Below are 25,008 nucleotides of genomic sequence, written 5' to 3' on the forward strand. Positions count from 1 at the left end.
TCCTGCTCATTTGGAAACCTGGTCTGTTGTGGTCTTTGGAACAGAGAAGAAAGCAAAAAGAAGAGAAGGAAGACCTTTCCTCCTCCATCTGAAACCAAACCACATGTCTAGGCTGTACCTTTTTGGAGAGAGTGCAGAGGATGGCACAGTCCCATGAGTGAACACTCAAGCAAGGACTTCAGCTTCTCCTAGCTCATATATTGGACAAAAATTCAAACCGAAGTGGGGGAAGGAGCTTTGATCATAAACACAGGAGAAGTTTCAAAGAATACTTCACAAGTAACACCTTGTTTGTGACATTTCACACTGGGCACGTTTCTGGGAGACTACAAACAAAAGCAAACTTCCTTGTTGTCCAAGTCATGATGCTTTATGGGCAGCAAGCTCACTAAGGATTACGTTACTGTGCTGAGCCTAACCATTCCTGCCCCTCCAGCTGTGTGACCTGGCCTGGCTGGAGAAGGCAGTTTGACTCACTTTGTTCCTTGTGCAAGTTCAGTTCTTTAACTGAATTTCTCTTTTGCCGAACACCTTGGTGTACCTGCCATTCTTCATTTCCTACTCCGGCCACAAAATTCCATTTTCTCTCCTCAGCACTTAAATAGCGCATAATTACAACTAATTATCGATCACTAAGGGATTACTAGTTGACAAATCCAATTTCCACAATGTTATCAAGCATGACTGACTGGGGCCCAGAGAGGATAAAAGGTACCTGTGCTGCTGTAGACACCTGCAGGTGGTCTAAGGTGGGTGGGACCAGCGTTGTCACTGTCACCAGCACTGAACCCATCTGGCTGCAGTGGCACCTGAAGGCTGATGTGTTTAGGGACCTGTTACACAAGATTCTGTAAATCTACACAAAGTGACAGTCCTCACCCCAAAGAGATTTTTTACAAGCCTGCAAAAGCCGAGCCTTTTACAGCTGTAAATGTATTCAATTTGGCTGCATTTGTACCACTTTTGCATTCCATTTGTGCAAATATCCTCACAAGCAAGAGAGCTGGTAGCGATGTTCAGAGAAACAGCTCATTCCAGGGAAAAAAACACCACTCCATTTTCCTCAAAGCAAATTTTAAATTTGCACGCTTTGGTGCACCTGCTGATCTCAACAGATTGGATAATGAAGGAAAGGGGAGGCTGCACAAGCCCGATGCCCCAGGAATGCAGCTCACATGCAGCCCATCGATGGCATTTGTGAGCTGCAGAAATCGGGAGTTTGCTGCCACGTGCTCTGGGTGTTGCACAATCGAGGCACTGTGCACACAGAGCATTTAAGAAAAAAGAATTAAAAAGAGAAATCTGAGAGAAAAATACATGGAGCTGCTCAAACATCATTGAACGGAGTAAAAAAGCAATGTTTTAATAAGAAGTCACATGATGAATTTTTTCCCAGTTGTACTTCAACGGAGTTATTCACATAATTCAAGCAGACACAAATCCCAGTGTGAAAATATCTGTGCTCTTGTAGCCCAGTGGCAGCCCTTCCAGCATGACTTACAACAAAAGGCTGAAAAAGTCCACTCCCATGGTACCCACAAATTGGTTTATTATTAGAGTTCATCCAGCACCATTATTTTCTGACAGTAAATGTGTTTTTAACGGAATTGAAATTGCCATGAAGAACATTTTTCTTGCAAATGTTAAACTTTTCTTTGGGGAAAAACCACATTTTTGTTTCACGTCTGTTTAACATTAAGACACATTTCCCTTTCCATTCTGTTCCAAAGAAAGCACAACACAATTTAGAAAATGCTGCACTAAATCTTCCTGGCTCCTAAAAGTAAAAAACCTGAGAATAAGCCTTACATAAAGAAAGATTGCAAGTGCCTTGCTAAGGACTTTATTCATTAAAAAAGACTCAAGTCTATTCTGCTTCTTATCTATGAAAGTGAAATATGATTTTATTAAATGAAGCCCTTAATATGTTTGCTAAGACTCTGTCAGGCCGAACATTAACTACATTTCCATTGTTTTCCAAGTCCAAAAAAGAAAGTTGTTCTACAAAGAGACAACTTCACTTACAGCTTCTTAACCTTCAGACCAGCAGGGAAATTTGCTTTATGAAGTGCATTTGCAATATCCAGTTCGCGCAACAGGCACAGTGCATTCATAAAGAGAAAATGCAACAGCTTTCAGAAATCCTTTAAGGAAGAGGGCACGGGGGGGAAGAAAGGAATAAACCACACTACAAGCATTTCAATTTGGGGTAGCAAATTGCAAATCCGAGCCCCGAGCCTGGGTGCACCCCAGGATGTGTGGAGGACAGCCCTGCACAGACCTGCCGCTCCTCACTGTGAGATCTGCCCTGCAGGCTGCCGGGTCTCTGCCCTTCGCAGGGGCTTGCACAGGGAGGAACAAGTTGCTAAATGTCCCCCCACTGAGCCATTTTCAGGGGAGGTGATGCTTTGAGTTCTTTCCGGGGGATCACAGCCGAGACACAGCTTCCCCTCCCAGCCGGGACACCTGAACCCGCACCAAGCCCCATTCCTCCCAGAACGCTTCCCCTCCCACTGGTGACTTTTGCGGAGTTTCCTGCTCCAGACACAAGTCCACTCTGCCCTCTCCTGGCCTGCGCACACATCCGAGCCTGTGCGCGCCCTGCATCCCCTGAGCGGAGCCGGGATGGAGCGATACAGGAGGGCTGGCAAAGGCCGGGGTCTGGGCATCACCCTTTGGGGGGCACCCGCAGGATGGCACCTCCCTGCCCACCAACTCACCACCCTGCAGTCGGGTACTCTGTGGGCCATCCCAAATCTATTTGCCTTGGTAACAGACCCAAAGGACAAAGCAGGAGCATCCCATCAGCCTCCCAGTCCTTACTGAAAAATAACAGTTTGAGGGTAGAAGAGGCATTCCCTTCCTCCTTTGGGAAAGCATCTGCTCTTTGAGGTGTATCACTGGAACATGAGCAATAAAAACAGTGATTTGTAAAATGAAAGCAGTGACAGACATTTCTTGTACAAACACCGTGAGACATTACAGATAATGTAACGTTACATAAACAGGCAAAGCATTAGAACTATTATCACCAACAACAGCACAGGGGACACAGCAGTTTAGCAAAGGAAGTGAAAAATAGCGGATGTGATTTAAGAGGCAGAGAAAATCTGAGCTGGCAAGTTGTAATTACTGCAGCTGAAACCCAGCCAGGATCCTGGTTGACTGCCTCCAGGCTTAGGAAATGCAACCCGGCATCTTCAAATGACCAAAAAATTGGGACCTGGGTTTCGTGTCCCCAGTGAGACACAGTCAGCGACGTGGCCACGCCAAGGTAGAGTCCCAGCTCTACCATGGAGAACCACAAACACCATCCTGCCTGGCACTCCTGACTGAGGATCTCTGCAACCAAATATTGACCTGAACCAGATCTGCTCTGCAAGGTCATTTTTCTTCCCACAGTGGTACAGCTGCAGGGCTTTTTCAACCATTCTTCAGCTTCAGCAGCCTGTAAGCATCTAATGTCTAGTCAGAGGACATCATTCATCCATTTTATGGTTCCCAGAATGCAAAGATATCTACCCAATTTCCTAAGAAACATTAATATTAAAGTATGGCTTTCTCAGCCCAAGTCATGCAAGCTGAACAAAGTTCTCCTGACGTTTTATGACAAGGTGATTAATAATACCAAGAAGAAGGATGAAATGATACCAGATTATAAGGTATTGTAAATCTTTCAGTCATCCCAGGAATAATGAATGTAGATTTCTTAGGAGAGCACGCAGATTTAAACAGAATCATTTCAGTTTTCTTGCCAATCTACAGGCTATTTATGTAATATCAGAAAGAGACAATGAACTCACCTAATCTTAAAAGGAGCATGTAGCACATTTCTTTAAAAACAAAGGATTCCAAAGACCATCCTAAGCTGGAATCTCCAAAATTGTTAAAGAAAATGTGGCACCTTAACCATTATTGTTGATCACTGACCTTCCCTTCTCCAAGCAAGAGCCACAATAACAAGAATGCAATTGGACTTAAAAAGGCTGAGCTCACATGACCAACCTTCTTCAAACACTGAAGTTTAAGGGTATGGTCTAAACTGTACTGGCCTAAGCGTCCATTGGACCAAAATGCCCCAAACTTCCTTGACACGGGGTTTGGAGTCAAGCAAAATGCAAATGGAAACTCTCACGAGTTGTTCTACAAATGCTGTTAAGTTTTCAACCCCCACATTGAGACAAAGTTTATGGCCTTACTCTGCTTGTGGCTGCACGGGGAACCCGGTGCCCTCTGACCCCTTGAGGCAGTCTGTCCTAGACATTACCTCAACACAATAATTAATAAGTAGTAATACTGAATTTGAGCTCGTGGACTTCGCACAGGCTAAATGTTCCAAGGAAAAATGAATAATGCATGCAGAAGAGATTCATTTGGGGGAAAAAAATGTAACTTCAGTTAGAAATAAAGCCCTGGTTGCCTTGGCAAAGAGGATTTAATTGCTGTAATCGCTACATCTCACATAAGGTCGCTGTTTGAGGGAGTCCACAGTACTGCTATTCATTCTGTCTCTGCTCTATGGCAAATAAAGGACTACTGGTCCCAAGAGCATCAGGGAAATAATTCTGAAAAGGTTTAAATTATTTTTAAAGGGTTATTAGCTTTGGCAAATGAGTCAAAAGTCATCTTAGCTGAGAAGCATAGGTACTTACACCACATTATGGAGATGACAGCAGGAAATGCCACAATTAAGAGTGTTCTACTGGTGTTACTGTGTGTTGTTAAAAACAGAGCTCCAAACGTGACTGCTCCCTCTCCATCTGTGTCCTGCCCACCCACCCACTCGGGGTTGCCACTGCCCCTAACAAATTTCCCAGAGAAACACAAAGCCAGGACACTGGCACATACACATGTGCCTTGCACCCAACCAAATTCAAATAGTTTTACTGGCACAAATCCTAAGCAACTCTACGGAAGTCAATTAAATCACCCCTCTTTTCTGGGTAAGACAGAGAAGACTCTGGCCAGGCAAATTAAATTAGAGATGGGCCAGAGCCAAACTCCCAGATCCAAACTAACCCAAAATTCACAATGCATTTGGATCCTGGTCCAGATTCTCACAGTCTGCTACTGCTTCTCCCTCACCCTCTGTCACCTCCAAAGACTGGACAAACTTTTCCAACTGTCCCCAAGCATCACTTGGTGCATTTTATTACCATCTTCCACCAGTGTTCTGCATCAAAGTGCTCATCCATGTGCTCCCTGCGGCTGCTTGGCACATTTCTTGCCCAGACCCTCGTTAACTGGAGCAGATACTGAGAAAGCTCATGAACAAGGCATTGCCTATCCCACACTTCTGCTTCTCTGCCTTTCCCACTTGCTGTCCTCAAGGACCAGCTCAATTAGAGATGGGGATTTAGTGAAAATGCATTTGAGGACTCCATTTATACCACAAAAGGTTGGGCCACACAATGACAAAAAAAAGCAACTGAGAAAGTTCACTTGGCAGGAACATTTTCAAAAGGATGTAGCAGGGGACAGGAAGGTACATTTTGGTCTTAGCAATTTAAAGGAAAGCATGTTGGGGGCAGAGCGCAGGTGACAGGTTTGCCCCACAAACATGGGGCTGCTTGAACATGGCTCTCCCAAGAGCACCCTCCTGGCTGGGATACCCCAGCAAATACTGCTGCTCAGAACAATTCCTCCTCTGCTGGGAAAACCCACAGCATCTCCCCAGGGATCCTAAGGAGGACAGATTGTAGAGACATTTCCCTCTTATGTAGTTGTATGTAACTCCCAACACAGGGTGAAGCACTGCTGCACCCAGGGCACTGACACCCAGCACTGCTTGGGGCAGGGGGTTGGGCTGGCAGATCGAAAGCTGGGGGGAGATGAGAGGAGAGCCACAGCACTCAGGAGCAGCTCCCTGGGCTCTGGACAGCTCAAGAAGAGCCCCTGCCATGGTGCCCCCTGTGTGGCTCAGCACTGGCCCCACTGCAGGGGCTTTGGGGGCTCTGCCAGCCCGAGGCTTCCCCATCCTGGCACCCACGCGGCGCTCCAGGGCTGGCAGGGAACGGTGCAAGGAGTGAAATAGCTTTAACTGTAAGCACCGTTTGCTGTGCCTCAGGATGGCAGACTCATTTGTCACTGTTTTCTTCTCCTGCAGCTCTTTTGATTCATCTGGGATCCAATAACTTTGTTAATATGATTTCTTTCATAACCTGGCCGGGTACAGCATCCAAGGCAGGCATGGGAGCTATTTGAAGCATTAAATACCTCACCCACAGCACAGCTCCCTGCTCTGCCTTGTCCAAAACCATTTCTTACGAGTCCTTTATTGACATAAATTGCATGGGGAGCAGGAGCAGCACCCAAAACAAGAAGGTATGTTGACAATTTTCTTGCAAAACTCTGTTTCCTGCTCTTTCTGAGAGTCCTTCCTCCCCAAAGCTGTCAGCAAACTATCACATTGGCCTTCTTCTATCAGACCATGCAAAAACTCATGGGTAAAGACAAGGACAAAAGCAACTCTCTGTTGCATCAGCGGGGACATGAAGAAATTGAGATCAATGTGCTCACTCAAAGCAATACTTCATCAGTTTCATGGGAGAGTAATCTGGTTTTTACCAGGATGAAATGACAGCAATGCAGGGCCTAAAACTTCTCAGGAAAAAAGGAAATTTCAAAGTAGTCACATTTTTCTACTTTTAATACTATTCATTACTCTGAATGCAATGAATAGAAGAAGTAACTGCATCAACGACCGAGTCACTGTTGTGTCTGACTTGTTTAAACAAGACTCTGATTTACTGCACTGCCAGCTAATGAAGAGCTGTACAAGAAGCTGATCAATGCCATCATTGTCTGGCAGCACAAAGCAGGGACTACTCAGCATATTGTCCAAAACAAAGGCTCCCCCCAAGCTCCCCGCCAGGGATTCGTTTACTAGGACACACAGTTTGCAGAGAGCCACAGTGTGCCCCAAACTTGAAATGATCACTCAAAGACAGGAACCTTTTCTGACCTGTGTTTCCAACCTGAGTACAAGGTAAAAAATGAAAGAAATGGATGAAGAGAATGTTTGTCTTGCAGCTGTCTTCCTTAAATTACCCTTTGTGATACTGTGAATTGAAGCAGTTTTGTCACCTCAAGGCATCTTCGTGTTCATTAACGGAGGTAACTGAACTCAGAGCCGGGTGCTCACAGGCAAAACTCAGCTCCTAATTCCATCTCCTGTGGTTTCCCTTCCCGTTTCATTGCTGCACCAACGTTAATCACAACAAAGGTACGACAGGGTAGCCCCCAGCAAAAGCAAGTTCTGGAGAAGAGCAGTGGCGATGCCCTGAGCCAGCTGGAGAGGCTGAACCTTTAGGACCCCTCTGATGAAGCTCCTCATCCAAAGGGATCCCCACCCCACACACCCTCCCATTGACAGAGGAGTCTGAGCAGGTGCAACAAACCAAGGGTGTCCTTTAAGCGATGGTCTGCTCCAAAATCCCCATCCCAGGCAGGCCCAGCATGACAAGCATGTTAAGCACAGCTCGTGCCTTGCTCTCAGTGCAGCTCTGCTGGCAGTGCTCTGCAGATCCACACCCGGCCCCGGAGCGAGCACTGGCTTCTGCAGGAGCTGTCTGGAGTTAATTAGCAGGAGCTGTCATGGTGAAGCTTTTGGAGATGGGGCTCAGCCTAGAACAAGCTTGTAGAACCCAAACCATTTAAAAATGTAAAATCTCTTTCCATTACCAACAAGGCAGAGTTTGTGTCAAGTCACGTGGTGTATTGGCACCTTCCAGATCTATGGGAAGTGCTTTTCACATCCTCTCCTTTTGCAGAGCACAGCAATGCCTGCTAACAGGCTGGCAGACAAGAGCTTGTCAGGGCTCCTCTTGCAATCCTTACTTGTCACACCCGTGCCAAACGAGCTGATGTGTCAACAAGATGCAGAGCTACCAGTGACACGCAGCACCACGTACCCACTCGTAGTGCAGCACCTGCTCATGCACCAACCAACTTAAAATCAACACAATCACCTCTCCTTTTTCCTACTTTATGGTTCTGGATATGAGATACAGCAAATTAATTTACATGACATTGCCACATCCTTACCGCTCACAGGTGCGGGTGGGCCGATGAATGAGATAGCTGAGGTGCTGGCAGGGCTTGAATGGAAGAAGAAGTAGGGTTTCAAGGCAAACCAAACACCTCTTCCAGTGGGAAGTGGATCCTTGTTTCATTCCAGCTGTACTCAGCGTTTTACCACACACATGAAATATTACCAAACCACCAAAATTAAAAATAACTGGCAAACTCTTCACCTTCTCAGTGAAAAACACTGGTGGAATACGCACACAGGCTAAGTATTTTTAATTAATCTAATTCTGCATTTTGATCCACCCTCCCCTCCAACTCTTACAAACATTTCCCTGCTCCCATAAGAGAAGAGAACATCCCTGAGCCGAGGCTGTGGAGGCAGAAGGAAGGAGCAGACAGTGGGGACACCTGCCACAATCACCAGGACCCCGGCGCCATCCTCTTTCCCCTTACCAGCACCTTCATAACCCTGCAGGAACTTGCTTTGTGCACAAAGCAGCACGTCCAGAACCCCTTTTGCAGGGCAACAGAAATTTCCATCAGGAAACATCTCAATGAAAACCCCTGTTTTATCACCATGAGGCTGCAATCCTGTCTGGAAGTGCTTCAAAGCCAATGTGCAACAACTGCCAGGGCTTCCCTCTGTCACTGGGGCTGCTGCTCTGCCTGTGCAGTGATCATGGACAGCTGATTCTTGCAGCTCATAGTTGACCTTTATCTAAAATTCCATTAAAGAGCTTTATTGACTGTAGTCTTGCAGGGTCTTTCAGGATTCACTGGATCATTTATTCCCTGTTGGAGATCCATCGCTTTTTAAGCTTTTAGAATTGTTCGAGCTCTAAGGAGGCGTTATTTTCTGTCATTTTGAACTGGTTTTAAGACTGTATGAGGGGGTTGTTTCTTTTCTTCTTTCTCTCCAGTGTGGCTAGGGCAGAGGAGGTTATCTTAAGGCACGTGAGAAGGAGAGAGAAGTTGCCAGTGTGGCACAACTCTTTCCAGGGTAGGTTGGCTTGTGGATAAATGTGCAGCAGAGCCATGCACTGCCAGCAGCTCCCAGGGAAGAAGCCTTTTTCCCTTCAGCCAGCAGAGATTCAGGTCTAACTACTTCACACAGCATCCTTGTGAAACTTATAACTCCATACCATTATGTCAGGTTTTCATCAGCTACAGCCAATTTTTCTGGGCCACAAGCTGGTCTCAAACAGAAATAAGAAAAATAAAAGAATGGTTCAACCTTTCCTGAAAGAGAATTTATAGAAATGGTTCATTCGAGGCAAAAAAAGCCCATTCTGGTGACAGCTCCCCAAGGCTTCATAGGAGTGTCCTGAAAGGATGTTACTCCCTTTCCCATTCAGTAACAAAAAGAAAAGAAAATAGTGGGAGGAAGACAATATAGGCATCAAATGAAGCAGATCTGGAAAAAAAAATACTGTGAATCTGGCTTCAAGGAATATGAAATAGTGCATGAGTACTTGGGGACTGAATTAAGGTTGCACAGACACATCTGGTATTTCCAGACTTCGCAGTGCTTGATATTTTTTATTACTACTATTTATCGCTATTTCATATTTACATTTAGTCCAATGTACATTCAGAGAGAAAAGAGAAACCAACAATCTCAACATTCATCCTGGGTTTATTAAAATCTTGGGCGAAAAACCGAATTATTCCCAAGCCACCAGTAATGCTTTATTTCTGTGATTATTTCTAAATCTGAACCAGCATTTCTGATTTCAGAAGAGTATTTCCTTTCCTTTCTCAGCTTTGATTTCTGCTGAATTTTCATCCTAAAATGATGTTTCAGTTAATCATTTCTTCCTCTCTCCAGTAATAATGCCAGTAACTGCTTCCCCATTCCTACCAGCTTGCTTAGGAGTGATGAAGGCCATGTGGAGCCTCCTCCTCACAGGCAGCCAGGCTGCATTCCCCACAGTCTGTACTCTCTCATTTTCTATGCATTTCCAGATCCAAAACCTTCTGTTTTCTTTCCCTTGTTTGCTCTTGGCAGCTATTGGCAGGAGACATCCTCTTAATGATCTTTTTCTGGCCTTCTAGACGACTGCTCAGACTTCTACAGATCTTTCATTATTAACGCAGAAGCCTTGTAAGTCACTTCTAATGGTCTGTGCAATTTTTATTCCTTAGCAGGAGATGTAACCTCCTCCATATGGATATATGTTTATTAATATAAATCCTTAATATCATTTTGCCTAGTGAGAATAATCAGTAAGGGTCTCCCAGCATGTATTACACCTTGTCCTGGTCCATACCCCAATCCAAAGGCAATCTTTGCCCTGCTCTGCGTGGAGCAGGGCAGGGAGGAGTGGATAATCCTTGTCCCCAAGGCAGCGAGTGACAGCGAGTTCCTGTGCAGGGTCCTGCGGTTCCCCTGCAGCCACAGCACCACATCCTGAGCACTGCCACCACTTCCACTCCCCTTCCCAGGCATGCATTACCTGGTCTCAGCCCCTTGCTGTTATTCCTGGAATATCTCCAATCTCCAGTTCCATTCTGACTGGGCAGAAGAGAAGGATGGGTTGTTGGTGTTGGGGACGTGTAAGGAATGCCAACAGCCCCACGTTTTGTGCGTGACTCAACAATTTGCTGTTAATGCTCAGCTTTCATGAGCAGCACATCCTCACTGACAGTTTAAATGGGGAGACTTGGAAAACAGGCCAAAAATCCATTGTTTACTCCTAAAGTGAGTGTCCTTATTTATCTCCTATAACCAAGGGGCAATTGTCCATTTATTTCATTAAATGTTCTCCTGCTGTACAGATTGACTCCCATTTTTCTTTTCAATACATCCTCTGAGTCTCAAGATGGAGTTAAATAATAACAAACACCACAGAAGAAATAGAAGTCATTCCCAGTGCTATTAGATGAGATTTCTGTTCTTCCAGTTGAGCAGGAATTGTTTTCTCCTGTCTCTTTTATAACTCCTCCATGTGTATCAGGAGACTTCTCTGTTTAGCAATTAGCACTAAAGTTGTTGTTACCCCTTCTGTAGTCATGATTTCCATCTTCTCTTTCCTCATTTACTACATTTCATCTAAGTTTGTCAGTGAAACAGGAAACAGAGATGCTCCAGCACATCAAAGGACAAAAAGTGCCTGAAAATTTGTGACACTGAAGTATGCACAAGTCCTGCTGGAATCTCAAAGCTGTCCTTCATTTTTACCCTTTTTTTTTTTTAACAAGGTGGCCCATAAAAGAGTTTAATCACAGCAACATAGCCCATTGCACCTACCTTTACAGTTAAACTATGCTTAGTGACAACCCACCAAACATAATGGGCAAAATTTATCTTCCCAGATGGTGAATTTTGCAGTACAGATCAGACCAGCAAGGCCACAAATTAATCTCCAGTGTCATAAGAATTTCGTCGCACACATGCATAGATCATCTGTCAACAAAGCCAGCAGCAATACGAGTGGCAGGCTCAGCAAAGGCACTCAATACACACTTTAGTCCCCAAATTCTGCCCCTTGACATACCTGGGTCCCTCACTGACACCAAGCCATGCTGGCTGGATTCCAGTATGAAAAGAAATTCCCCAGACCACAGCACCACTAGAGCTCCAGCTCCACCTGAAACTCGAGTTATTGAACAAAAACAAACAACCAAGACTTAGCTCAAGCCAAGCAAAACCAGTTTGGACTGATGGAAGGGACTGGAAGTGATAGCTGGAGCTTCACAAACAAGCTGCAGTGTCACCCTGTCAGTGACATTACTGGGAGGACGGGCATCTAACAAGTGGGTATCTTTCAACACAGCACATTGCTGAATCAAGGAACTGCTTCCAACTGCTTTTCAGTTTCCAAGCTTGCTTAAGAATCACAGATTTCACCAAAACAAAAAAGAATCAACTCCCATATGAGAATTGAAGTCAGTTCTGCTAGGAAAAAATCCAGCATAAAATAAAATACACTATGCAACACAGCATGAAATAGTAAAGAGGTGCATAAAATTGAGTGTATCTGTTCTTTTGCATCCTGTCAGAGCTCAAGGCTGGCATCAAATGCTGTGCTGAGAATGACTTGGTTTTGATCTATCCTTTCATATGAGCCAGACCCTGCTACACTTACAACAGATATGATTAAAAACTATCAGTTATATTAGGCAAAAATATATTTCCCAAGGCAAACATTCACTTCAATGTATTTTTCTGTGGCTGTAACACACAGAAATTCTATGTATGTAAGAACCTTCTGGGTTTTCACAGACATTAGCATTGAGCAGAAAAACAGGGAAAGCTGGTGAGGGAAACTGCATAAATTAGATGTAGGCACTCTAGTGCTTGTATTTCCCCCAGCATCATTCCCTGCCTTCCATGTAAACTTCAGCTGGAAAATCTCTCTGTGGACCCAACATATGTCATTCAGAATAATCATAGCAACAGTTGCTGGTGCTCTTTCCTTTCTGAAGGACAGGTGAACCTCCAGCAGAATTGCATTTTGTCTCTCACTTTCAGCATTCAAGTGAACATTAAATAAAAATACTTTCAGTTTCTCTGATGAAAAGCACAATGCAAGCAAAGCCAAATAAAAGCCCAGACAGGCTAGACTACAAAGAGCCAATAGTGATCTTTGCAAGGAAATATTTCTGGGCACATAAAGCATGCTGACTTATTGTAACAGAAACATTTCCTGGAGATAACAGATTCCGTACACTTTTCGGAGAAGGAAATCCCCATGGAAACCTGACTGCCTTCCCATCAGCTCAGGAGCACCAAGATGGATGTTCCACATGTTGGGAGAACACCCGTCAGCTGGAGCCATGCAAGTCCCAGGGGCTGTGGGACGAGGTGAGGTCTCAGCAGTAGCCAGGCTCTTGTGGCTCATCCTGGGGCTCCCCAGCCTGGAAGCTGCCTACTCCTTCGTTTTCTGCTTCCCTGAGAACCCAGGTTAGCCACTTGCTCAGTGATTCCAGGACCTATTTTGCTTTTGAGAGACAGAATTTCAAAAGTGTCTCTTCAAGAAGTTTTTGATTATTTCCTGGCCAGCAGAAATATCAAAACTCTACCCTTGCACCACTTGTTAGGAAGTAAATGCCATTTTAGAAATTCCTCGTCTTAGGTTGTCTGTAATACCTTGGGAATTTTATCTGTGTGGGGAAGAGAACAAAAAACTGAGAATTAAGAGCTGATGTTAAATCCTTGCAGAGCCTTAGGCAAATTCTATAATCTCTGTGCTCTAACACTGAGATCAATACACGCCTGCTGAAACTCAGCTTCTCCGTGAGGCCGGTCCATCTACTGACGGTGGATGCTGGCCAAATCCATATTTAGCAAATTAAAAATAGTAAATCCATGGAAAAGCATGAATAAGTTGTGTTTAAAGGAAGACCCTTCCTGACCCAAACCTTTTAAAGCTTGGTCAAACCCCATTATATTTCTCACCCATTTCCCCCCATCAGCAGCACTGCGCTCTGAGCCACTTGTCCCCACTCAGGCAGCAATTAATATGCATGTGCTATTTCACAAACGCTGAATGATTTGAAAGTGCTGCATAAGGTTTGCTGTCTGTTTTCTCAACATCTGTCCCCAAAGTGCAGTTCTGTCATGTTCTGCTCCCACTGTTCTCAGATGAAAAAGTTAGAAGTAAGGCACGAATCTGCTCTGGGGTTTCCTTGCACGGGCTGCAGCTCCTTCTTTCCCATGAGTCTCGCGTCCTCACAGCAGATGACACTTTCCCATTACCTTTTGGCCCTTTTATTCCCCCCAGTTTGGCTCACATTTCTCTCTGAATTTGGTCCCTATGCAGCTCTGAACCCAGAGTCTGACAGCTAAGGACGTAACAAATATGCAGCACTAACCCTCGGGGTGGTTAGAAATGCCTGAATTCTCCTATTACAGGCAGATTCACAAGTAAAGGTCAACAGAGAGTCTCCAAACCTAGAACAAAAATGGGCCACGAAACAAGCAGTGGAAAGCTGGAAGAAGCAAGATGGGCAGATCTTACAGGAAAACTGAAGACAACTTACAAAGTTTGGCCCCAAATCCCAGCTCTGCCAAAGGATTCCTACACAAGCTGAGGCACAGCTCATTTTCTCACCTCTCAGCTCCTCTCTGTACAACGCAACAAAAGAGTTCCTCACCACATTTGACCTGTGCAAGATGAATCCAATGCACTTTGGAAAGATGACAATAAAGTCGATAAAAACAGGGGAAGTTTCACCAAAGAAACAGAAAACCCACCTGCAAACTCTTTAGCAAAACACATTGCAGCAGTTACCCTGGCTGACTTACAGAGGCGGAATTTAAGAGGCAGAATTATGACTAGAAGCAAACAGAATTAAAACAAGAAATAATCAAACAAGCATTTATAGCTCACACTTTAGAATCAGTGCCCATGTTCCAAAAAGTGTCATCCACACAGATAATTCAAGACTATTTATAGTTTTCCCCTGTTGAAGAGGAAAGGCAGAAGTTCTCTCAGGAAAACACTGAATATAACCAAAGATATTACACCCAGCATTGATTTGCCCCTATTTGTTTTGCATAAAACACTTTAAAAATTCTCTTACCTTAATACAAATTGGTCTGCTAGTGAGTAATCAGCCAGGAAAACATGGAAGGTCACAATGTCACCCTCTCTGACCGGGCTGAGTGGTAAGTGAATAATGATATTTTCATCCACCCTCAGCGAAGACTGCTTTAATTTGTCTTGATTTGGGTAAACAACGATGCTACCAATCCTCTCCATGGCTGACAAAGCTTGGTGTTCATTATCTTCACCTGCATGGATATTGTTTTCCCATTTTGCATCCTCTGGAGAGCATTCCCCATCCACTGTATAAATCTTATAGAAGAGCTCCACAGTAATCCCTTCCAGGGAGGCTATTTCCTCTGAAACCAGGGGTGGAGGGGAGCTGAACCAGCTGGGAGACAATTCCAACTCCACAACACATAATCCTAGGTGACCTGTCAATCTACAGCTGGCCACCACTTCTCTAGACTCCAGGAAAGCAAACATCTTCACACAAGGCAGCATCTCCTCAGAATCGTAGTCATCCCAGTCCTTCCCCGCAATATAGAACAAGGTTTGTATTTTAGGTTTGTTGGAATAGATTGAGCTGTTGATTATGTGAGATTTTAATTTCCAATTAAAAGTGAATTTATTTGTGAAACCAAAAGATGCAGAAGTCAGCATGAGGTCCAAGGGAACAGGTTGTTCAACAGAAAAGGGTCCATACGTGGCATTTAGGACAGGTGGCTGTTTGGCTTTGTATATAAAGAATGAATCCACCCTAGACTGCAAACTGGAGTTCCTCATGATATCCTGGTTGGCTTCTTTGAGGAAGAAGAAAATATCAGCATTGGAGATGTGAGGGCTCGCAGGGAGATATGTTGGCAGGTTTGAGAATCTCTGGATGCTGTCCATGATCCCTCCTCGGCTCTCCACCACTGCAGGCCAAAGAGAAAAGGAAACAGAAAGACAACTCAAATGTTTGCTTAGCATGGCCCTCGGTTTCTGACAAAAGCTATGTATTACAGGAGATCAATACTGCTGGCCACAGTCACAGAACAATCTGACACAGGTGCCATGGAATTACAGTTTTGGTTCAAAGCTCAGGCTGGAAACATCCCATTGCATCAGCTTTACAGCTCTCCTTCCACCTTCCCCAACCCAATATCTACCTGAAAGCCATTAATCAAGTACTGGATACCACAAAGAGGGGATTGATTGGCCAAATCCCAAATTAAGTTCCAAAACTTTTTACTGGCAGTCTTTTTTTTTTTTTTTAATCATCAGATGAAGCTTTCAGCTTCTTCTCACCCATGTTTCACTATGCCTAAGAGACTGGCTTCTTGAATATTAGTAGCAATAAAACAGAACAGTTTAAGCAGTAAAAACCAAATATTTTCTTTAATCTAACAATCACTAACACACAGTGCAATGGGGGGGTGAACATCTGCATCACTCCCAATCCATTCTGCCAGGTCAGCAGCTTAGAAGTTAGTAAGAACCTGATAAAAGTTTTGTGTTCTTGAAACCACAACTTTTCACACTAAAATATATGGGGTTTGATAGGGCTCTCAGTGGGATGGATTTAGAGGCAAGAGTGAACTTGAGAGAAGGAGAAATCCTTTACACACAGAAGATTCTCAGGCACTCAGAAAGATTTTTCAGTTTAATTCCTGAGGAGAATAAAACACATTTGGAAACCACGGAAGTTTCTCTACAACACAATGGTCAATCCTCCAGCCAGCGCTGAGCAATTTTTCCCAGGAAAGAAAAGATTCCAGAGGGAGGGAGGGATCAAATAGACATCTTTGGTTTGGGCTGATCTCTAATTAATAGTGAGATATATTCAATCTGGGCTGTGATTCTACCAGAAACAGTGGCTCTTTCAAACTATCAATTCCTATGCTCCAACAGAAAGCTGGTGAATCCAAGCTCCTGGGACTGTCTCAGAGGAAACAAACAGAAACCCAATGAATTAAAATGCAGCAGTTCCATAATGCACAGAGATAACAAAGGCACAGTGACAGAGCCTAAGGTCAAAGCTCTTGTTGTCTCTCGCCCAGCTGAGTGGTGATTTCACTGTTTGTCAGGGCTGGGCACAGCAGATACACAACGCACAAACAATTACACCTGTTCAAGCCAGATGACTCAGATACTTGCAGCCATAATTTAGCAGAGATAAAAGCTCTAATATTTAAGCTATTTTTTTCAGGTTGTGTATTTTTAAAGCCTACATTTATCAAAGACAGATTCTAGGGCAAATCCCATCCATTTGACTTTGCCCCACTCTTGTTCGCACTTGAAATTCTGGCCATTTATTTGTCAAGAGTTTGATATTATCTACACTTGTTTAAATGCCTCTCATTTCACCACAATACTTTTGCCTTTACTTTTGCTGTATGCTTATTTGTTTCACAAGGGTTTTTTTCAGCCATTGGAATATTCTTTGTGGGAATAAGTAAACATGCAAAAATATACAAAAGCAGCCAAAAAAAAATCCCAGCAGGAAACACTCTACCAACAATCTCTTCTCTCGCCACTGCACGTGGGGATCAGATCAGGGTTTCCTCTCAGCTCTACAGCAAATGCAAATGCAGCCCCACCTGGATGTCCCCTGCCTTGCTCTCATGCATAAACATCAGCCCCTCTCTGGAAAACACCAGCACAGCCCACAGTGAAATGCAGAAACCCAGATGATGAGAAACCTCCTCCTCCCTTCCCCCTGTGAGCCCTGACCTGGGCCAGCTGGCAGTGGCATCACTCATGGGACAACCAATTTTCTGCTCACGAAAATTGACCTTGGTCCTTTTCCCCTCCCCATCTTTCATCCAGATGTGGATGATGAGCAGCAGGTGCTCTCCCTCCCCAGGCAGAAAGTCACCAAGGGATGTTTTAGCAGCCCCATTTCTGCTCTGTGGTTTATTTATAGGGCACTTTGACATGTTCTGCCATACTGCAGCTGCCCAACTCAGGTCCCAAAAGAGAACTTTGCTCTTGGAAAGCTGAGGCAGAGAGGGAAGGAAGGGTATCTTTTCTTTGCTAAAAATTCAAATGCAGACAAGCCCCTTTCTGGATTAACTGTAAATAAACTGAACTACATTTGAAAGCAATACTTTTGAGAAGCTGCATTTATCATAAAAATTTTGCAGCCATACAGATAAGCAGTCAAGCAGATAAGCAAGGACCCAGAGCAGCAAGAGTACCCTCTGATTTCTGGAGCAAGAGCTAAAATCTCCTTCTCCCAAGGCACCCCAGGTTGCAGAGGAGATTTAAACACTGACACGGTTCCAAACCAGAAACAAGACAAGGCTTAGGGGCACTTGTGTTTACATTAAAGGACTCCCACACACACTTTATGCAGATATTTTATCTCTCTCAAGCAGTGATTTACAGGAAGTTTCAAAGGTATGTTTTCCCCTTTCCTCCATTTCGTTACAGTGGCAACTTTCAGTGCCTCTGCTCAGAACTGGTACGAGGACTAGGATATCATCCTGCTGTAACTCAAACAAAATGAGATACAAATTTTGTCTGAAGGCTTATATGGGAAGCCATAAACATCACTAGACAGGGCTGGGCTTTGTCCTAGAACCAGCCTGCAACAAAATATGATATCTGAATTTAGTAGCATTTTATGACGCTGTAGGAACATCTAAAAAGAAATACTTCATACGATGGCAGGCCAACACCCCACCTTTTTAATTCAGCACATCAGCACCACAGCATCAATCTCCTTACAGCAACAATCAGAAACCAGACACATTTGGAGCTTTCTGGTGTGCAATAATGCGATGAAAAAATCACCTGCTCCTTTAAGGAGCACTCCAGCAAGATCAAAGAGGGCAGAACATTACACCAGACCGTGAGTTAGCTCTAATTAGGCACCAAAAGAGAGCAAGAGTTGAGGAAAAATAAATGGAGACCAAATGAGCATCCCCAGAGCCCAGTGCTTCCTCACTGGGTTTGCTCAGACTGCTGGGACACTGGGGGTGTTTAGGAGAGATGCGTGGAAATAAGACACTGTTGGATGTGAATTGAGATATTTAGTTTGAATTTCTGAAAAACTTTTCCCTTGTAACAGGTTCTCTGCAGGTGCTTTGCCCCTGTTAAGATGCTTACTTGGATCAGCCAACTGCTGACCCCTAAAGCAACAGGTCAACTTTTAAAACCTCATCACTGCAATTTTATACCTAAAATCCTTCCCTCCAGAGCTGGGCAGTATCCTCACAGTCCAGCTCATCCTGCAAACTCTGAGAGTACAGATGGAAAGAAAACACCCTTGTGATGTCTCTGAGGCGCAGAGAGAGAGGAGGCACCAGGCACAGAACTGAGCACGCAATGCTGTGCATCAGAGATGTCCCTTCCTGGTTCTTACCCTGCCCAGCTCAGGCCTCAAATGAAACTTCTTTTCTCTTCTCTTGATAATTTTTTATCTAACCATAAAATTATCCACCAGTTTTGGTTTTAATCTCACTTGACCCTGGACTGCCGCCACAAAAAGCAGCACAGGACTAAAACAGATGCAAAGCCACAGCTGCAGGTCAGACTGTGCAATAAAAATCCGCCATTCATGGAACTCAAGATTTCACTGAAGCTCCAGTTCTTAGATTTCATACTTTTTAATAAGAAATAAAACAAGTATCCTGCTGGAAGATAGTGGTGGCAGTGGCAGATCAGAATTAAAAACAATGAATCTATTTTAAGTTGTAGTAAGAGGAAGGTCTTTTAAAATCAGCATTTTGTAACTAGAAAGGAAAATAGCTCCTGATGGAGCATAAATCCAAATTTCACATCTAAATCTTCTCTCTGCTTTAGTGAACTACTTAACAGGAGCCAAGTCTTCCACAAGCCATCAGTAATTCTGAAGCTGGAGGTGCAAGGAACAACAACTGTTTAAAATTGCAACTCTTTCAATATCCTTTTTCTCTGAAAACAAACAAGAAGCCAATCCTGCACCTGTGGAAAAACTGTGAAAATGTTAAAATTCATCTTTCCTGCAGCATCATCAGAACTATAGAGCGAGATCATACAGACACTCCTCTTTGTAAAAGAGGAATAATTTCAAGTAATGTGGTGCCAGTAAGTGCTATGATGTTATCCATGACTCATAGAGGCAATCAATGGCTTGTCTGTGCAGGAGAAAAATCACCAGGCCCTCCCACCAGCCCTCACTGAAACACCATAAAGATACAAACTACACATGTACATTATTCCGCTATAAAAATGGCTCTATTCATAATAATGATTTTGTTCTGGAATTGCAGGCATTAGCCTTGAATAAAAACACACTGTATCCCAGAAAAGGGTGTCTACACAAGGAAAGCTATTCTGGAACTCATAAACTATAGGAAAATAATTCATTCTGGACCAGCTGTGTAGGTCACTTTCTCTCATACAGCCAAGGGATGCTGTTCAGAGACCCCAGGCATGAGAGGTTGTTCAAGGTGGTTTGGCCTGGCTAGAGCTGGGAAAACTCTGACTCCTAAGCCTGGCAGGAGGAAAAGGAGGAGGACGATTACACTGTGGAAGTCTACTACAAGTTTAGACATCATTTGAGCACTATGAGTAGGCTAAGTCTGGGTTGTGCGAGGATTTAGGGAGCCTGGATGAACACCCGCCTCGTGCTCTCCCTGACTCACCCAAAATTGAATGAAACACCCAGGAAAGGAAGATGTCACTGTTTACTTCCCACATTCAGAGCCCATCCTGTGACTCATCTCCTCAGTTTTACATTCATAAGGAAAATGAGAAGAACCCTCCATGGTCCCCCTGAGGGGTAAATTTCCATCACCCAACTAAACTAGGAAAAATTCCATCACCTTCCATTCACAAACAAGCCTTACTCCTTTAGTGCTTGACATCATTATCCAGTGAACCACACTGGCACAGAAAAAGAGCCATAATGACAATTAGTGTTTTCAGCTGTAATAATAGTAAGAATAATTTGAAAATACAAACGATACTGCAAGAAAGAGTTAAGAAGAGCTCCCAGTACATTTTTAATATTAAAATCAGACCAGAAGCTGTCAAGATATAAAAAATAATAGTGTGAGAAAAGATGATAAAATCCCTTAAAGCTCTTCTCATTCTCTCTTCTTCTTACCCTAATTTGATGTAAGGATAGAACTTGATGTAGGACTCACAGCCAATTCACAGTCCTTACATTCAATCTTGATTACACATTTGTGGAGACAGAGATTTGCTTTGCAAAACATTGCTGGTCCAGCAGCTGGTTTGAAAAGACAAGAAAAAGGATGCAATTCAAAAAAAAAAAAAAATTCAACTTAATCCAAACATCTAAAACTGAAGAGAGGTTAATTAACTTTTGTTGGCTTGGGACAATGTCTCACATCCTTATCTCCAAATGCCTGAGTCAAACTTCCGTTGCCCAGACTCCTCTGCAGCTGCACATTCTGGCCACCCTCCGCAGGAGTCAGCCCATCTCATTCCAGAAGGGTGTCAAAGCCCAGCCACACTCCAGCCTCCCTTTCAGGAACTCAGGGTATGTCCGGAATTCGTTCATCCTCTCCCAGACACTGATACCTACAGGGTGAGAGATCAGCCTTGGGAGGAGCCCATTTCCACCCAGGAACTCGGGCGCCAAAGGTGGCCGGTCCAGTGGGCAGCGCCGCCCTGCCACATCTGAGCTGTTGGCTCCCTCTTCACTAAAGCTTCTCCAACCAAAAGTTTTAGAGGCTTTTATTGCTCCCTCTGAACCCTGTAGAGCGTGAAACATAACTAAGGCACCTGGTTTTATGGACTGGAGTAACAGAGAAACCACATGCCTCTGTTTACTGAGCACTCTGCTTCCAAAAAAGCTTTAAAGCAACATCTCTAGCCTCATAAATCTTTTGCCTACTAAAATACGTTTTTAAGTGCAAAATTAAACCATGCATATGAATGAAACCCCTGATCAGGCCACACATTCAGTCATAAATTGTATTATTGTGTTCCAAAGCAAGACAAGTGCTTTGCCTGCTTGCCACTGCCAGCAGATTAAGTTGGATGGTGAAGTTTCTGAGCTGGTGCTTATTAGAGTTTTTAGCTTGCCTGCATTTTGCACAGTCACCCATACTGAAAGACATATGTGCAGCAAGGCCACCTACAGATAGTAATAAAACCCTGATGTCTGAAAGGCTGCCTATAAATCTTATTAAAGTAATCCCTTCCCTGAACCCAGATTATTACATTCACCTTTATGGTAGAATAAAAATTAATTTTCTCAGCTATAATAAGTGTATGATAAGAAGGCATCGCTTGGGACTAAATAAAGATTATAATTAACTCCAACTGAATAAATCTAAATTTAGCTTGGACTAGCAATTTGCTTTCATGCATTTTCCTCTACGACTGAGTGAAAAGGTACAGAAGGATTAGCATCCCATGCCAGTTCCAGCACTGCTGTCACAGAAAGGACTGGGGCAGAGTGTAGTCCAATACCCAAAAGGCCTGAAGATTAATTCAGGGTTCTCTATCAGCAAAAGTTTGGAAAACTGGAGAAAAACAAAACGGCTCAAAATTGCCATTAGCCTGGCAAGGACAACACAAAGCGTCGGACTCCAGAGGGAACATCGCTCCCTGTGCTCCCTAAATCGGCGTCAGGCAAAGGCAGGAGCTCCGCCCCAGGCTGCTGAGAGCACTTTTAGGGGAAGCACTGTCTGTGATTGCTGGATTTTGCTCTTTCCTACCAAGCATCTGCTTTTGGGTGCTGTTGGGAAGGGGCTGCTGGGCCAGATGGGTCTGTGCCCTGACCTGGTACAGTCACTCTTAATTTGCTTTCCCTCACCTGCAACACGTCACAGGTGATCCCAAAAGCAACTGCAAAACAAGGTGCCACAACATTAAACAAGGACATTGAAGCAAACAAAATAGGGTGAAGTAAATGCATCAAACAAACATGCAAAGTTTACCCTGGCTTTTCACTTAGTTGAAAATAAAAACCCTTACAGCAGCACTATACCCAGCAGATTAGAGGCTTATCCTTTTTCGAGGAAACGAGGCTCTGCTAATAAAGGGTTGAGGAACTGCCTTGTTAAGCCAGTACCTCATTATTTGTGTTCTCTGGGAAGAGGATTGTTAACAGCGTTATTACTGGGAAGGAGGAGGCCCAGCCTGTTCATCAGAATGGACCCTGTATTTATCCGAAGCAGGGAGCAGCGTGCAGCCCAAGCAGTAAAGCTCCTGTGCCACCTCCTCGGAATTTCATGAGAGCCCATGCAGACCTCAGATTTGCCTGGATAAGAAGATTTTATCAGGTATAAAGCTGCAGCTGAAGCATTATCTTTACAGCAGAATTGTTCTCCAATTGGTACATTTATTTCCAAGGAATGGAGTGCTTTTACCTTAAAGGTGACAACAGTCTGAAATTTAAAAAAAAAATAAAAATACTAGAATGAAATGTAAGTATGTGTGTAATGCGCCACTCCACTCTAACACCTTAAATTCACCTCTCAGGAGGGTTCAGCTTTCCTAGACAGGACACCCATCTGCCACCCCAGCACCATTATTTCTTTTTGAGAACAATTCCTGCCCAAATATGAAATTACTCAAAATTATGTTGTCCAAACCTAAGGAGAGCAAATTCCTCCTGAAAAATTAACACTGCCTGCTATAGTTAAACTTGTCACAGCTCCTAATCCAAACATCCAGCACCTCGATAGTTACAAAGTGGAAATTTTATTCTATCAGGGTGGAGAGAGATCCCCTTTGCTCCACAGGCTACCATCATGTTAAGGCCTGGAAGGACCTGAGATACAGAACATTGAACCTGTGGCATGTGTAAGGAAGGGCATTTCAGGTAAGTTTTAGAGGCTTTTATTGCTCCCTCTGAACCCCGTACAGTGGGAAACATGATAACCAAGGCACCTGGTTTTATGGACTGGAGTAATAGAGAAAACAGTCGCAATAAAAAAAATTTAAAAACTCTTTAAACATCCCTAAAATAGCTTTTCCTGAAATATAGGGGGATGGTTTCACCAGCTGTGAGTAATGTGCCCATGCCAAGACCCCATAAAATCTTTATGTCATCCCATGTTTTATTTACTCATCTCCGCCTCACTCTCATTTCTGGCCAAAATCTTTGTTGTTCAAACTATTTATTCAAACATGTCTGATAGGAAAATCTAGAAGTTGGGTAACACATACCCCTGTAGTATTGCCTGTATATTGGACAGAGGCACAGTGAGGTCCCATCCACAGACTGTACAACCCACAGGATAATGGTGTTCCTAAGCCAAGTGTTCGTGGCCTCACAGGGAAAGGGAGTTCTTGCCCAAATCTCCTGGGTGTAAAATATTCTTTCCATTAAGGAGAAGAGGATCATTTCAATGGATGAAGGACACAGAACAAAGACTGAGGGTGAGTCTATAGAGGAAAATTGTGAGCATGGAGAGAGCAGGGGGACACAGTGAACATTCCCTCTCCAAAAGCCAAGCGGAACTGGGAGACAGTCACGGGGTTTGTCCAGCTCCTGCCTCCTCTGACAGAGGCAATGTAGGTGTTTGCAGAACTAACGTTTCCCTGCCCAGACCAATTCCCTGAGTCGTGGAAGGGAGTTTCTCCCCACATCACATCAGCACAGCCAAGGCCACCTCAGTGCAGACACCGACAAAGCTGCTTTGGCTGCCCCCACCTCAGAGCAGGGAGGGTGCCCAAGAAAGGACATCCCCCATCAGTTTTCTCATTTACTGTGGCTGTTGCAACGGCTCAGCTTGCCCTGCTGGGCTGATCATTGGCCTAACTTGCCATTTTAGTTTCGACCAGGCTTGTTAATACCGTGGTTAAAAGTCAAAGGCTGCTCTTGGCAAGTTTCTCTGTGTCTCTTATACAACAGCAACAGGGAAATTGTCCTGCCACTTACAATTAGAGGCATTAGTACAGTGGCTAAAGGTCACAAATTCATCAGCTGAAAGAACTGAAGGACAGAGCTACTATTGCAAGTTAAACTGAAGTTTAAAAAACACCTGATTAACCATGGAGAGGTTTTGTTCTGGTTACCTGGAGAGGAGAAACAACTGCTAAAGCAGCTGCCAGCACTGATAACCCCAGTGCATCCCTCCTGGTGATGCCATGAAGATTTTTGCCTTTTCTTTTATACCCCTGTTACACCTTTTTACAACTTCTGTGTTCCTGGTGCTTTTTACCTACATTCTTGGACTTGTTTGTCAAGCTAAGAGACTCAACATTTTAGAAGCTTTGTAGCCAGGGATCAGTGTGCCCCAGACCCCAAGGTCCTCTCCAGAACACATTCTGTAAACTAAGATAGAACCATCCAGGGGAAGGTTCCTTGGGGAGGGGGGCTCACTTGAGCCTCTCATTGGGGAATCTTTGATAGATCTGCTAATTAGTAAGACCTGTAATGTTATACCAGATCTTTTGTGGGGCGTGCATTGTGATGCACATGACCTGGATGTGTGCACCTAAGGATCCTTAAAATAAATACCAAGGTAAAATCCCTTTTCTCCTTCTAACCGTGTATGACTCTTGATTTTAAGACCAGGAAAAGGCATCA

At 44.0% G+C, this 25,008-nt stretch overlaps 1 protein-coding gene across 1 annotated transcript in view; it reads right to left on the bottom strand.

The window, feature by feature from the left end:
- The window catches only part of LOC103615902 (transmembrane protein 132B), a 172,004-nt gene that overhangs the window by 143,925 nt on the left and 3,071 nt on the right, over positions 1-25,008 (bottom strand). Inside the window, 1 exon segment of the mRNA XM_008634007.2 lies at positions 14,560-15,439. Coding sequence (XP_008632229.2) covers positions 14,560-15,439 — 880 coding nt within the window.

This window comes from Corvus brachyrhynchos, unplaced genomic scaffold, assembly GCF_000691975.1.
Source record: "Corvus brachyrhynchos isolate BGI_N302 unplaced genomic scaffold, ASM69197v1 scaffold114, whole genome shotgun sequence".
In the NCBI taxonomy this organism is placed as follows: Eukaryota; Metazoa; Chordata; class Aves; order Passeriformes; family Corvidae; genus Corvus; species Corvus brachyrhynchos.